This window comes from Sebastes umbrosus, chromosome 20, assembly GCF_015220745.1.
Source record: "Sebastes umbrosus isolate fSebUmb1 chromosome 20, fSebUmb1.pri, whole genome shotgun sequence".
In the NCBI taxonomy this organism is placed as follows: Eukaryota; Metazoa; Chordata; class Actinopteri; order Perciformes; family Sebastidae; genus Sebastes; species Sebastes umbrosus.
The window spans coordinates 5404470-5421359 of record NC_051288.1 but is presented as its reverse complement, the minus strand read 5'-3'; the positions used below and the strand labels follow the sequence as shown (position 1 = coordinate 5421359).

General features: G+C 38.8%; 1 protein-coding gene across 1 annotated transcript in view; it reads left to right on the top strand.

Annotated features, from left to right (window-relative positions):
* mapk8b (mitogen-activated protein kinase 8b) overlaps positions 1-15790 on the top strand; it is a 45878-nt gene extending 30088 nt beyond the window's left edge. Inside the window, 5 exon segments of the mRNA XM_037755976.1 lie at positions 3305-3429; positions 6466-6529; positions 8435-8512; positions 10524-10546; positions 10549-15790. Coding sequence (XP_037611904.1) covers positions 3305-3429; positions 6466-6529; positions 8435-8512; positions 10524-10546; positions 10549-10914 — 656 coding nt within the window. The 3' untranslated portion in view covers positions 10915-15790.
* The last annotated feature ends 1100 nt before the right edge of the window (positions 15791-16890 follow it).

Below are 16890 nucleotides of genomic sequence, written 5' to 3'. Positions count from 1 at the left end.
TTAAAGCTGCTTCTCTTTTTTTTGCTAATGCAGGATTTATCATGGGTGACTTTTTAAATGGCTATTTTTTGTAATTGAAGGATTAATATGATGGTCCCATGGTGGTTCAGTGAGTAGATATCCAATCACTTGCAAAGCAGGACGATGAACTTTTCCTCCATGAAGCGTCAGTTTTTGTTGCACTTGTAACACAGTCAGAAATGTGAGGGGAACAGTGGGCGCATTAACTACAGAGGGGTTGATGGTGAAAGTCTTACAAGGTTAAACCTTTGGTGCACTGAGTCCCTCTTCCCCCTGCTTTAACTTGACCCCTCCTCCACGTCAATCCTGGTCAGGTGTGCTGTGTAGAGAATTGTTTGTTGGTGAGGATAGACAGTGGAGGAATGTAACTGCAATGCAGCCTTCTGGTGAACACATTTAGCTCCTTTTTATGGTGGTTTACCGACCGAGGACCGTAGGGAAACCAGCAGGACCATAAGCATTGAGCAACAAACAAGCCAAGGCCGGATTATTTATTTATTTCCCAACCCGACATCCGGTGAGTTTGGTTTCTTTCTGGATATTTACTTTTTTGCGATGCATTGCTTTTTCATTTCTTATATTTTTGCATTTTGAAGGGAGGACTTTGACTCCATTACTTTGTTGGATTGCTTTATATTAAACAACACTGACAAACCCTGTGGACATTCCCCAGTTAATTCTGTGCTTTTGTTGGGGAGGGTTTTGTTTTCTCAATAAATTGTGTAAAGTTTCCTCTTAGTGCTTTTCATTTGGTGGGGTCACGAGGGATTTAAAGGCTACCTAAATTATTTTTCAGTTTCTCTCTTAACCAGGTCTTAGTACCGCTGTGGCCCTTGAACCTTTTCTTGTAACTAGGCTTAAAATTAAGGCTGATTGTTATACACACAGTATGTTTGTAACCCTATAAATATCCGCTGAAGGCAATTCCAAGTGACAAATCAATTTTCTGCCGTAGAATAAAGGGGACATAACATGAAAAACTCACTTTTTCAGTGCTTGTGCACATACATTTAGGTAGGATCTGGAGTGCAGCCCCCTACCAACCTTAAAAACTGTGGAATAAGACAACCCAGTCCGTTTTTTGTTGGCTGCCTAGATCAGAATTATCGGGCATTCACACCAAACACGAAGCAAACTTTTTGTGTCGTGCGAGTCAGTTTGAGCGAGAAATTGTTGTGATGTGGTCGCAAAAGCCTATCAGCATTGAGATTCTCCTCCTGTCGTCACTGACGTCCTGACGTTGAACCAGAAATGGAGGAAGAAAACGGCTGACGAGACGAAGCTCTGTGTATAACTGTATATGTATAAACCATAGACTCAATGGTATAAACAACAACGTTGCTGCCGTGTTTATGCCTAGATGAAGTTAGGTTGAGGGTTGATGGAGCAGCTACTATGTTAGCATAGCCTGGCACTGATCAATCTGAACTCCATTCAGAAAACAGGCATTTTAAAATTTGTTTGCTTGTCATCCTGTGGACAGACCTGTCAAAGCATGAATTTGGACTTTCTACAAATCAACATCATAATGTAGTTATTTCGGCATCCTTTTGATCCATTTATTGCAAATAAATCACAGCAAAATAATTTGTTTTATTTATTTTTTTTGAGCTCATACCGCTGTACACCAAGTGCCTCCGGATGATGTTACGAACCCAGAGACGACGTTGTTCGTTTTCCAGCATATCTGGGACTTTGACAAAAGCAGCAATAGTGATTATTTTGGCCGTGGTTGATAAAACGTTGTTCATATCTACAAGATAAACTATCTTTGCAAAGGTGTACCATATTTTTCTTGCTTTTCAGACAAATTGTGAATACAGGTATATTCACACAGACAGTATGAGAAACATTAGGTGTTTTTCGAACATTAAAGCAGTAAACATGTTCTAGTAGAAACCCCAAATACAAGCATGATGTCCCCTTTAAGCACTTATTACAGAAGCTGACAGTTCAGAAGCAGGTTGTTTACTGTGAAGAGGAATTTACCTCAAGAGTGTCTTCATGTGTAAATTGAGAGGAGGTGACAGGAACACTCACAGCAAGAGCTCCGGAGCTGTTGCTAGATGATGCAAGGCGAAAAAAAAAGTTTTTTCTGTCCTCATTAATTCACCGAGGCAGGAATATGTGACAACAGTGTATTCCCCTGAAGTACTCATGTTAAGCTGCATGTATGGGATGTTCACATTTGGCTCTGAATGCTTTGATAGCACACGCTGGCAAGGCCTCCACATAGAACATATGATAAACAAGGTGGATGTCCTAAAAAAAACAAAAAAAACGGATACATGTTTTCTATTTGCTGTGAGGTTTAAAGGTACCCAGTGTAGTGTTTGACCACTAGTAGCGCTATGGAGCAGAATCTTTACGAGTTGGTCCCCCATTTGTTTGTATCATGCCCGAGGACGCATGAGCATCGCAAGATGTTTGTGAGGCGTCAAGGATGCACACATTGTATTTTGGTGAGAAAACGCTGAATGTAAACAAATTAACTTTTATTGTTGACAAGAAAAATTCCACAGGGCACCTTTTAAATTAGCTCCCATTAATTAAACCACATCTTTCTTAGTAACATCATCCTGTACCAGCTGGTACAATAAAAGACAATATATTATTCATATGAAACTAGAACATATAAGGAATCCATCGGTACCAACCATGTCATACAAGCTTATCGCAAAAAAGGCTAAATAATGCTCCATTTTCAAAGGGGTCCCTTGACCTCTGACCTCCAGATATGTGAATGAAAATGGGTTCTCTGGGTACCCACGAGTCTCCCCTTTACAGACATGCCCACTTTATGATAATCACATGCAGTTTGGGGCAAGTCATAGTCAAGTCAGCACACTGACAGCTGTTTGCCATGTTATGATTTGAGCATATTTTTTATGTTAAATGCAGTACCTGTGAGGGTTTCTGGACAATATTTGTCATTGTCTTGTGTTGTTAATTGATTTCCAATAATAAATATATACATTTGCATAAAGCAAACATATTTGTCCACTCACATATTGATATGAGTATTAAATACTTGATAAATCTCCCTTTAAGGTACATTTTGAACAGATAAAAAATGTGCGATTAATCGCAGTTAAATATTTTAATCTATTGACAGCCCTAATCACAATACATATTTAAGTGGAGGGGTTCTTTAACACTTTTGAATGGTCCCTCCCTACATTGTGTCCAACATCAGATGGGATACATTTCACAAAGGAAATCTGGTCGGTTTAAAGCTTAACGTTTACCATTTTCTCTTTTTTCTGCCACAACTTCTTTTCAGCGAGCCAAGCCCGAGACCTCCTGTGCAAGATGCTGGTAATAGACGCGTCAAAGCGGATCTCAGTGGACGAGGCTCTCCAGCACCCTTATATCAACGTGTGGTACGACCCGACTGAAGTGGAGGCGGTAAGTACTCACTACTTCATACACAAAACTTAACCCTTTAAAAACAACGATGATCCTGTTTAAATCAATCTAAAATAAAAACCATAGTAGCTAGAGCATTCATTCTTTTAGAACAGGTAGGTCTTCAGTGTCATCACGTTGTAAACTCATGATGACGTCGTTACGTTACATTATGTTCTGAACTTAACAAAACTATCAAAACGCCTTTGCACTCGATCTGCTCATATATATTGACTTAGATAACCTTGTAGCTTAGGTTGCACAGATTTTAAAGGGATATAAAGCATTTGAAAATACTCCAGGAAATTACATCACAATAAGCAAAAACACCAATGCAGGCACATGCGGACGATTTCTATTGCAGAGTTCAAAGAGTTAAACCAAACACCCTTTTTTAAAAATTATTATATGAATAATTTCTAACCACATGCATACAAATAAGCAGAAAAGTAATGTTGCACAGCTACTAAATCCATGAAGCCATGTCTTCAAAATAAAAACTCCCATCTAGGGACTACAAAGTATAAAACTCCATGTCATTTTCTCTCCAAAATTGTTAGTGCTCTGCATGCAAAATGTGTTCTCTGTATGCGTTTGGTGACAATCCACCACGCTCTCCTCCACCGCACTCTCCTTGGAAACACAATGACTCAGCCAGTGCAAATTGATTTTGCCTGTGATCAGGCGGATTGGGAGATGAGGTGAATTGTTGCTTTCTCCCTCTCTGGCACGAAATGACTCTTCATTGCTGACAGCACAGCCTTGAAAAGTGCAGATTTGTACACCGATTTTTTGCTCCGACACTGCGTAAATGCATCCAATCTCCATTTGACTCCGGGGAGGACAGAGAACTCGGCTGGCTTTCGACGTAGTTTATTCCAGCCTCTGTGCGTGCTATAAATTTGTGGTATTTTCCTGGACAAGGTTTGTGCACTCCAAAGCAGAAAAATTCAGCATTAAGTGGGTTTAATGTGAGGAAGGTTTAATGCAGCAGTTTTCTGTAATCTTGTGCCATCAATTAGCTGAGTCGGTAAGTTTTCAGTTTGAGCTGGGAGCAACTGAGTTTCCCCTCATTCACCTGCTGTAGTGTTTAGGTGGAATGAAGACGTCCATTAAAGAGGACCTTTTATGCTCATTTTCAGGTTCATACTTGTATTTTGGGCTTCTACTAGAACAGAAACACTTTTTTTTTAATACTGGCTGTGCTGCAGCACCACTTTTCAACCTGTAAGGTTCATTTTGAACTCTGGTCAGCTGGCCCACTCTGTTGTGATTGGTCAACCAAACCAAACTCTTCGGACGCCACTCCTGCTCCGCTCTAACTAGATTCTAGATTTGTTTGAGGGCATGCCAAATTAGCCGCTAGGCAAGTGTTATGCACATGTTACTTGGTGACATCACCATGTTACGGAAGAAAAGGCAGGACTTCAAGCGAGACGTTTCCGGCAGTTCAGGAGCAGTGATTCTGTGGGGAGAGTAACTCTCTTTGGCGTGGACTTTGGGTTTTGTAACTTTGCAGACCTTTTACATGCACAAAAAACTATATAACACACTAAAGGAAAGGGGAAAAAGCACAAAAATAGGTCCTCTTTAAGGTCACAGTGGCAAATGACTGACAAACTCAGGCCTGGTAGTTAGACATGCTCAGAAACTGTCTTTGTAACTCAAAGGCTATAAGTTCTGTGAATGGCAGTATCAGTAATTTAGTGTGACAGCAGGGTGGCCTCGTGGCTAGACTGTGCTATAACTTTTATCACAGTTTGATCCCCATTCATAGCCAGCGGGGGTCCACCATTAGTCTGCTTGTAAAAACTTAACCCTTTAATGTCCTCACTAAGAAATAAGCAATGGAGCAATTTTCCTCTTTGCCTTTTTTATGTCCCTGGCCTGTGGCAATAATAATAAAAATCATTGTTTTGTTTTTTACAGACCCCACAGTTTTTTTAAATATAGGTCTCTACCAAACGGTTGAGATGACGCTTCATGGTGAAAGAAAAATACAAACCATGTACTAATATTATGCAGTAATAGGTTAATATATCAACATATGTCAATTTGCTACCATGAAATTAGTAGTATTACCAGCACTAGTATTATGTCCATGTATTTATTCGGGATATTTACCATATTTACTGTAGGTTACTTTGACAACATCTCAAATGGTGAAAAATCATACTGATATAATTTTTTTATCCAATATACATAAAGGAATAACATTAAATATATAATGTTAACGAATGATATTAACAACAGTAAAGTTTTTTTATTTCATAAAAATGGTAAATTTATTATCTTAGCATCACTACATTTACCCGCACAGAACAATTCAACGTTTGGTCGAGCATGTTTTTAGACAGTAAAAAAAATAACACATATCAAATGATATATAATGGAATAACATTAAATGTACCATATTAACAACAATGAATACTCAAAAGTTGGTTTAGTTATTTATTTATAATTGTTAATTTTAATTACATCATTAGCTTTACTAGCCTCACCATAAAAGGACAACTGAACCGTTTGGTAGAGCAAGTTTTTAGAAAACGATTTGCCCCGTATTAGACTTTTTATTTTAGTATCAAGTTACATAATTCTGTTCAGTAAGGCCTCTGAAACTATGATATGTCAAATAAATATGCCTACCTTTTGAAAATGACCCAAACAGAGTCCTCGTGCCTAGAGTGACTTTTATGCTGCTAACTTCCTGTAAGGAGGCGGACTGAAAAGGCATGCTATTTAAAGACACAGCGCCATCTAGTGGATTCTTTTTTAGCATAACATACCTAAACCGAATGGTAGATACGGCTCAGTCAGGTTGAGTTAAGTTCAACACATTTTTCATTAAGATATGACGCAAAATGTGCTATACCAAACGGTCGAACAGAACATTAAAGTGTTGGATAAAAGACTCTATTTGAGTGTGAAAATCATTTACCAGAGTGGGATGTGTGTGGAGTTGTCGCTCTGTGTTTAGAATGAAAATCTGGTAAGAAGACTAAAACCCAGAAACCGTGTGTGTCTGTCTTTTTCCAGCCGCCACCCGCGATCACAGACAAGCAGCTGGATGAGAGAGAGCACACAGTGGAGGAGTGGAAAGGTAGGAAACATCCTCTCCTCTGCTCTTTGATAAGCTGTCACAAGTACTTAGCTTTTTGCAGTGTGTTGCATAAGGTCGGTCTTTGTTCATGCTTTTGCAGCCTGTTAATCTTCATTCTCCAACAGATATTTATGTTTTCCCTCTGCATAGTCTGAATTCATAAATGTCTGATCCTAATTTTACACCAGAAATAACTAATGCACATGTTGCATACCTGTTCTCCTGGTTTCCTATTTCCAAATCTTTGTTCTTATCCAAATGTACACTATAAAGTATCAATCTGTGGTATTTTCACAACTAGATTATTAAGCTGTGATGAAATAGAAGCGTAGATAGTAGAAAACAAGGGAAACTGAAGAAATGATTATACAACATAAATCAATCCAACGGTATGGTCAATTGTAAATTATGCCCCAATTACAGGTGGCATACATGGGCAGGGTGCCACGCCTTGTTTTAGATGACTGGTGGAATTCTTTGGCCAAATAAAATGATCTAAAATAAAAAAAAATTTAAGATTTTTATGATACTTAAAGGTGCAATTGATAACATTGACAACATTCAGCCACTAGATGCATCTTAGTTATACATTGTTTGTGGGAACTATAACGTTAGGTAACTAGACGCAACCGTCATTAATGCTAAGATGCTAACTTTCTGGTTGGCCTACAAAAAATACGTCATCCCTGGAGCACGCTATTTATAACATTCAGCCACTAGATGTCACATTCTCCCTCCTCCATTCCATCGCATTCACTTCACGAGTACAATGACGTTAGGTAACTGGATGCAACTGTCACTAATGCTAAGATGCTAACGTAGCTCCTCTGGGATCGAAGCTGTTATTTTTCTCATTTTGACAATCTGACCGACGACGACACATTAGTTAAGGTTGTAAGGACTTTGGCTGTTGGCAGTTGTTAGTTTTGTTTAAATATGCAGAATTTTTTATTTTATAGGTTATTGTTATTAGGACAATTAAGCTAAGACAGCTAATATATGCTAACATCAGTTGTCACTTGCTGCCACGGCTAATGAGTGAAACCGACACTCACTGTCAAACTCAGCCATTTATCCGTTTTTTCTACACTACTTGGTAACTTGATCACTTACGACACAGAAACACCACGTGATACAAGTGTCGTTATACTATTGGCTCACAAGCCCGAGAACCAAAAAAAAAAAAAAAAAAAAACTTAATTTTGGACCCATCAAAATTTTTTTAGTGATTAACTCACAAGCATGATAATTTTTTTTAGGAAAAGCCATACTTTTATTCTGCACCTTTCTAAAAGCTCTGTGGATGTGTTATTTTTTTTAAATAATTATTTGTCTACATATAAATGTTATCAATGAGACCTTTAACATCTTCTAAACAGGCATAATATGAGACTAGTTGCAATTATTACTTGATTTCAGTGGAACATATAGCGGAGTATCATCAGCATAACAGAAATCAACGTTTTGCTTACACATAATGTCACCTAGTTGCAACACGTAAATGGAAAATGACAGCGGACCTGTGATTGATCCGTGGGTAACACCACAGGAAAGTGAGGGGGCAGAGAACTTAAACATCTTCCTCCTCAGTGCTGACAGAGTGATAATGACGGCAGGAGACTCACACCTGGAGCGTGACGTGTTGGCGTTCCCACACTGCTGCTGGATGTTTCATTACATCTTTCTCTCCTTAGAAATAGATTTAAATTTTGTAAAATTGGACATTTATGTATTTCACAAGGTGAGAGAAAACAGTAGACGATCAAAATGGTGATGAATAATACAGAATTGTACTTTAAATTTCAGAAAACCTGCAAGGGGACATGAGGGAACTGCACACAGCCTCCCTCTCCCTCTTTCCTCTCCTCCTTACTGTAGTAAATGATTGTGTCTTGTTTGTTGCAGAGTTGATATATAAAGAAGTGTTGGACTGGGAAGAGAGGACAAAGAATGGTGTCATCAGGGGACAGCCGGCATCCATAGGTAAGTGGAGTTCTTTCTATGTGTGAGAAAAATCGCAAGATGCATTAATGCGTTAAAGAAATTGGTTGCATTAAAACAAATTTGCGTTAATGCGTAATTATTGTGTTAACTTTGACAGCCCTAGAAAATATTTTGTCAAAAAGCACCAATGGTCAACCCTACGATATTGTCGCAATATCGATATTGAGGTGTTTGGTCAAAATAATATTTGATTTTCTCCATATCGCCCAGCACTGGTGTTCCTGCCATAAACTGTGTGAAAAGCCTGCTCTGTTATAAAATCAACAGAGCACTGGCACAGTTCTGCATAGCATGTGGTAATCATTTTTCTGTCGAGGAAAATGTTTTTTTTCCACTCTTGAGCTCATCTTTGTACATACTTAATTAAGGTACTTCCTCTACTGGATCCTTCTGTATGTGGGCTGGAGAGTGACAGAACTAGCACACTCATTCCTCTAGTTAGACACGTATTACATGTTCTGTTATGACCATGCTTAGGTTTGGCATAAATCTACAAGAGACATGGGATTATTAAACAAAATAAGAACTTTTTCCAGCATCTAAATGTGGAAAAATGCTCTTCCTTGGGAGTTTGATGATTGTCTTTACTGTCTGTTGTTTTATTTCTATTTAAACTATAACTGGTGTGCTGTATTGATCCAGGTCTCCGTTGAAAAAGAGATTCTATCTCAAGGGATTTCCTAGTTAAATAATAAAAAAAATGGAATGTTATTACTATTACTGTTTTTTTCGAATGTTGGGGTGCTTTCACACTTAGTTTGGTTAAATCAAACTCACGTCTGTTTGCCCAGTTAGTACGGTTCATTTGGGCTGGTATGAAAGATGTCAATCGCACCCTGTTAGTCACTATTCATAACATGCTGTTGATTTGTAGTCTAATAATACTAATAATGCTGATGATCAATAATTTTTTTCGTGAGCCCTTTGTGACACCACACTACAGGTGTGAAAGCACCCTTATACACAAGAATCAGTCCAATGTATGGCACGATAAACTGTCTCTGATCTACTGTATGTCTGAGCCTCTGACTGTTTTCATTTCATTACTTTTTTTTTGTTATGTAAAAACAGCGTAGAGAAGCTGTTACCTCATGTATTATATTTTGCATAGAACTTGCCTATCCATATTTAAAGGAGCAGTGTGTAGGATTTAGCAGCATCTAGTGGTGTGGTTGCAGATTGCAACCAACTGAGTACCCCTCCCATCCCAATACTGTTGAAGACGGTGGCCTTCAGGTAATGTCAAACCGTGAAAGGCTCTCTCTAGAGCCAGTGTTTGGTTTGTCCATTCCGGGCTACCAACACGTTCCCTTTCGAACTTGTCACATACCGCCTCTTTGTCACTCCCCCTTGGCATCATTTGATTTTTGTAAACGCTAGTGCGCCTGCTATATGGGCCTAATGGATGCCGGATGATCTGGGTGCTTTATCACTTGGCAGTTGAGCCATTTTGGCTTCATGCGCCAATGAGCATTTCTGAGAGGACTGAACTGGAGTCTGCCTCCGACGCTGTATCCAGTTCTCTTTATATACATCCATGGCTACTGTAGAAACATGGCGGGGTAATATGGCAGACTCCGTAGAAGAGGACCCTCTTCCTACGCACATATGAAGGACTCATTCTAAGTTAACGAAAACACGATTCTTACTTTCACGTGATTACACCCCAATGAAAACATAATTATGAATCTTATATTCCATTTCTGCCAATAGATCTTAAATTCTACACACTGGTCCTTTTTTAATAGAACTTCTCCTGCATTCCTGTAGTTTTCATAGTCCAAATACATGCATGTGGGCTGGGCTGGACTGGAGACCGTAAACTTCCCCTAAATATACGTTTACATGCAGAAAAGGAGCCCCATCTCCGTAACATTACTCAGACTTCATTAACTCAACTACAATCATACTGCGGTGCTTCAGCAGGCGTGCTGTGTGTGCCCCTTTTGATGGCTGACCACAGGCCTTCCCCCTATTTCTCACAGCACAGGTGCAACAGTGAGCAACGGCACCACCAGCACCACACCTCCACGTCCTCCTCTGCCTCCGTCAACGACGTCTCCTCCATGTCCACTGACCCGACCCTGACCGACACCGACAGCAGCCTGGAGACAGCAAGCGCCGCCGCCGCCGCCGCCGCCGCCGCTGCTACAGCCACCAGCCCCCCCCCCCCCCCCCCCCCCTGGGCTGCTGCTACAGCCACCAGCCCCCCCTGGGCTGCTGCAGATGACTATCATCTACACCCCCTCCTGGTCCTGGTCCTGGGCTGGGCCTCACCCCCCTGGTCACATCCAAGACCACTTGCCCGACACTGGCTCCTGGCCCCGCCCCCTGCATCTTCCCCCCCCACCTCCTCTCTGTGCTTGTCTTCAGTAGTGTAGCGATTAGCCAGCTAGCTGTTTGAGAAATACTCTGATTTCTGAAAGGACAGATGATCTTTTTTTATTACACTTAGTCTTTTTTTTTTTTTTTTTTTTTTAATTAGGATTTCTTTTCGTTTGAGTCCTAGCTGTAATTTATTGTGGCATTTCTTAATTTTTTCAGAAACCTAAGATGATGATAAGAGAATTTTTATGATTTCACTACGTTCCGGTTTTATATTAGCCGACGGTGAGAATTGAAAGAAATATCTGTACAATGTTTTAATGTGATCTATTTTTCTGTTGGAAGTCATTTTGTTTCACTTGTAAGCTACTGCTTTTACAACTTGCCATATAAATGTAGATTGAGTTTGTACAGATTTTATGGTAGATGTAGTTTTATCTTCGATACAAGTTTGCAGTGAGCCATTGAAACATAATTGACAAATGTATGGTCTTAGTACTCCCCTTTTATCTCATGTAATATGGATATCGTTTTAAGTGCATATGACATATCCATTGATTTGAACTGAGATCATTTAGATTTACTTGTAAAAAAAAGTTTTTTCTCCTGTGAGTCACTACTACTTCCTACATTGTAAAAATGTAATGAAAGCTTTATAATTTACTTTCTGTTCAGACATGATAGGATTTCAAAAAATGATTTTCACTCACCATATGATTCATTTTACCTTCTGCATTTAAGCTATGGGATTGATAATGGCACAGTTGGATAACTTTTTGATGACCGTCTTCTGTATTTTTTAAGTGCTTTAAAGTACCTCTTCTTGTGTGCAACAGGCTGTTATGGAAACTGGCATGGCGGTATCGCTTTGGAGGACTGGATGCACGGAGAACGCTTTCACGTTCTCCGCTCGTTCGCTTTGACGGCGAGGTATTGCGAACAGTTCAGAATGTTTTTTTTTTGTCGTGCTTTGGGAGGTTTATCGAGACGTAGACGAGTTGTGTGAGGTTGTAAAAAAAAAAAAGCGGTGACGGTGTAAGTAGAATGTGCTTCAGTCAAGTAGGGAATTGTGATTTCGAGAACGCATGTGAACGTGTCGGTATTGGGTGTCTTGGAGGGGATAGTGATTCTGCAGCCGGGTGGAACAGTGTGAGAACATGTCAGCTTCTTGCTACCAGATCCTGTTATGAGTAATGTACTTTTTGCGAATTTGGAAATTTGAGAGATTTTTCTAAAAGTTGGCGTTGCGTACGAGACTGGCGTGCAATTGTGTAAAAAAAATGAACCTAAAAGTTAGCAGCACAAACAACCTGAGTCAAAAGAAACAAATTATTCTCACGGTATGCAATAATAGTGCCCTTTTTTCGATGTTTTTTGAGTTAGCTTTGAAAGGAAAAGTGCCTGTTTGTCAGTCATTCCTGAGTACGTGGGAGGAAGTGTATTCATTACGTTTAGGTTTTTATGGCATCTGGTTAACAACAGTAGTTTCCATATCAAACCAGTAATGTATGATGGGGGGTTGTAGTTCTCACAAATGTATTGTATATTTTTCTACTTGTTTTTGACCCTTGAGCGGGAGACGGTGGTGTCTTGCAGGGTAAAGAAGGTGATGGCGTATACGTTGAGATGCTTGAGCAGCATGTTGTTTGAGTCATTTCAGAAGAAAAGGCAGTTTTATCAAGGTCTTTCATCAAAGTAAAAAAAAGAAGTGTTTCTTTGCAGTGACAGCAACCGAAATATAGGTTAATAACAATTATTTTTTTTGGCTTTTCTTTGAGTACTAATTTAATGTGATGATTGTAAGAGAAGATTGAACAGGATGTTTTAAAATTCAACTACTGGATCAAACTAAACGAGGGAACTCTGCGACGGCGTTATTGTCAGTATTTTGTGATTGGATACTGTTTACCGTCGGAAATGTGCAGATCGATGCTTTAGTTACGAACACATATCTGAGAGGCAGAGCTACTCAAGTTTAAACAAGCCATATTAGCTGAAAGCTATCTAGGCAAGTCGTGTAATGGTTTGTTGACTTTTTAAGATCATGAATATCATGGTCGTAAATGAATGAAACAAAGGAGTTATTTTCAATTTAAGCTTTTTGCTGTTGAGGTTTCATGCAGCCATTCTGCCTGCTTGAAATGTTTGCATAACTAAACCTGCTATCTGCAAGAAGCAGAGTTAGGATGTATTGTACTGTCATGAGCAGGTGTTGTGGATGTTGGCATAAACATCCCTATACTAGGATTGTCGTGTAACAGCACTGCGTCTAGAACCCGGTCTTTGATAAGGCGGTTTTGCTCAAAGCAAAGTTGCATGAAAGTTAATCTTTCGACTGTAGCATAATATGCTGTGTGCTCTACTTAAGCAACTTGTTACCGTCTGCCAAATATATAAGGCTAAACACAGACGTAACCATTTATTTAACGGCTTGATTTCTCAAATACTGACCCACTACGGCTCCTTCTCTTTTTCAAGTCCTGGACTTGCACAAGCTATTTGTAAATCCATTACTAAATGTGTCCTTCATTACGTTCTTAGTATCAACTAGCTAGTTTCAAGATTTTGTTAATCGGGTTGCACCATTCAAACTTGTCATATCCAGTAAAAACCATAACAATGGGTAAATTAGTTGCCATCTGACCATAATCGGTCAACTATGTAAAATGTTACTATAGCATCACAAGTTGTAACATAACTTTCCATATTGACACTTTTAGTATATATTAATCGTAACTGCCGATCCTTTTTAAATGTAGGTATGACTTTCTTCTATTCATATATGCATACATAGAGAAGTAGGTTTCAGAATGAGTAACATGATATCCATATGTTTTAGTACAAGTGAGAAATGTCTCAATAGACTCAATTTTATTCGGTTAACACTTTGTAATTTTATGTATTTTTTTTGTAAATTTTGTGGAAGTTTTGAATTTTAAAAACTTCCCAGTTTACATCATTATTTAACAGCATTTTATCAAGTGTATGGTCAGAGTATTGACCATATCACATTACCTCTTTTACTCTTCAATCTAAACGGGTAATATTCTGTATATAAGCATTAGCTCTGTCACTAACACAGTTAACATTTAATAAATTAGCGCGCAAACGTTAGCTTCGTCGCTGAGCTACATAACAGTTAACATTTATTATATCAGCAAGCGTTAGCTTCGTCACTGAGCTACGCAACCGTTAACATTTATATCAGCAACCAACCGTTAGCTTTGTCACTGTGCTACGTAACCGTTAACATTTATATCAGCAAGCAAGCGTTAGTTGGCTTTGTCATTGAGCTACGTAACAGTTAAAATGTATATCAGCAACCAACCGTTAGCTTTGTCACTGAGCTACGCAACCGTTAACATTTATATCACGCAAACATTAGCTTCATCACTGAGCTACGTAACAGCTAACATTTATTATATCAGCAAGCGTTAGCTTCGTCACTGAGCTACGCAACCGTTAACATTTATATCTGCAACCAAGCATTAGCTTCGTCACTGAGCTACGTAACAGTTAACATTTAATACATTCGCAGGCAAATGATAGTTTTGTCAGTTAGCCACACAACAGTTCACATTTAATATTTGCAAGTTAACGTTAGTTCTACTGTATGCAAGAACAAGTTTATGTGGTGCAACCCATTTTAATTTTGTGATGCGTAAATCTCCACGTTGTAATCGCTTGCGTTAAAACTAGGCTAAGTTTGAACTTACGAACAGTTGGTGTCACTGGCTTTTCAGTCACCAGAATTTAAAAGGAAAGGTTTAGCCGGTGAAGTGTAGTGACAGATTAGTACAGTACAAAACTTAATTCAATCTGCAGGTAATTATTGTAGATTCCAACAGCAACATAACAACACAACGTAAAAACAACAAGGACTTGAACAGTGTCACATCTGTAAGAAGGCAGCGATAGCAGGGAGAAAATCAGTGGTCGGTATCCATTTGTCATATTAGCCCATTTGTCATATTAGCTAAAATAATCAATCAGGAACTTTGTTGTCTAAAGTGCTCTTAGTTTCCTCAGCCCAACATTAGGGGCTTTAATTGGAGTATTTTGTTATGTTTTCTTCTTCTTAGGTTGTTGTTGCTTTTTTTATAATTACCGCATCTCTCCCAACAATGTCATTCTGATTTAAGTCGGCTTTGATGAACTACCTCACGCTGAATTTCTGCCAGTTCTTGCATATACTTAGTCGCCTGCAGAATTAGCTATCGAAGACGTGTGAATAACAGATTCCATTATTTATTTATTTGAAAGTGTACTATTTGTCGGTTTCAACAGACTTCTAGTTTTGTACATTATGTATACTTCACCTAGAAGTAAGAGAATTGTTATATGTATTTTTTGTTCTTTTTTGGGGGGTTTGTTTTTTTGTTTTTAAACTAAATGTGCAATACCTTCAGCAAACTGTGCTAGTAGTGTGTGATGGGCCTAGCCTTTGTTAGCTGTCTCCTGAAGGTAAAGAAAATGTTTGGTACTGTCAATCCATGTTTTCCTTTTTTATGAATAAGATCAATTTTTATTTCTGTGACTTGTTTATAGTCATGATGTTACGTAATCAGTCTTACCCACCGAACAAACCTGTCGGCCGATGTTTGACGCAGAGACGGGAAGTTCTTTGAGTCGCGACGCGGCCGACAGGTTTGGATTTGGAATGCGGTAAGGACAATAATGTTAATAAACACAAAAAAGATGAGTAAATACCTACAAGAAAATCATTATATGTATGGTGCTGGTTTGTAATGTTTGCTAGTGAATCCAGCCATGCAAGTAGTTTTAAGAATTCCTGGATCTGCGCGTCCCAAAAACCGCAACCAACGAAGAAGTGCACTACTAGAATACATGCACTGGGATCTGATGATGCCACCTCTTTAAAAAAACAAAACAAAAAAAACATGTACTGCAAATAAAAGAAATACACTTTGATTTATGGTTGTATGTCTTCTTTTCTTGGCAAACGCTGACAACGGCTCAGCTGAAAACATGCTTTTACTCTTTTTTTTTTATGTAACTTTTGCTAAAAAACTACAATATCCAGCTTTTTGTGCCTCCGCATAAAGCCGTCCCTAAGCAGGAGAAGCTAAGTATTTGGTTCTGGGCTACTGTAGAAACATGGCGGACTCCGTGAAGAGGACCCGCTCCCTATGTAGGTACAAACGGCTCATTCTAAGGTAACAAATTCACAATTCTTATTTTCAGGTGATTATAAAGAAAACATACTTATTCATATTTTATTCCATTTCTGCTCATAGATCCCCCTAAATCTTACCCAGTGGTCCTTTAAGTGATTGGTCGGACATGGATGAAACTGCAACTTGACTGGTTGTTGGAGGGATACAACGAAAAGGTGGTGAGAAATTACTTTGTCTTTTCAAAAAATGAAATTGTATATTTGTGAGTTATTTTTAATGATTTATGTCTTCTGTATGAACTTACAGGTTTAGGGCCGAATGCCCCGGACCGAGCAGGGAAGTTGGCGGCAGGATGACCACCTGAAAGCAACCACCAGGTAAATACAAATGTACACATTATATTTCCAGATGAAACAATTTACCAATCGCGCAATGTATTGTGAGATATTATGGGCTGTTGTAGCAACTCATATTGTAATAACTGTGCATGATGTAATAATTAGGGCCGTCAATTGATTGAAATATTTAATCACACTTTTTTTATCTTTTCAAAATGTATCTTAAAGGGAGATTTTAATTATTTATTTTTATTTATTTGTAGTATTTCATACTCTTATCAACATGGAAGTGGGCAAATATGCTTGCTTTATACAAATGTATATCTTTATTATTGGAAATCAATTCACAACACAAAACAATGACAAATTTTGTCCAGAAACAGCTGTCAGTGTGTCAGTGTACTGACTTGACTATGACTTGCCCCAAACTGCATGTGTTTATCATAAAGTGGGCATGTCTGTAAAGGGGAGACTCATGGGTACTCATAGAACCCATTTTCATTCACATATCTTGAGGTCAGAGGTCAAGGGACCCCTTTGAAAATGGCCATGACAG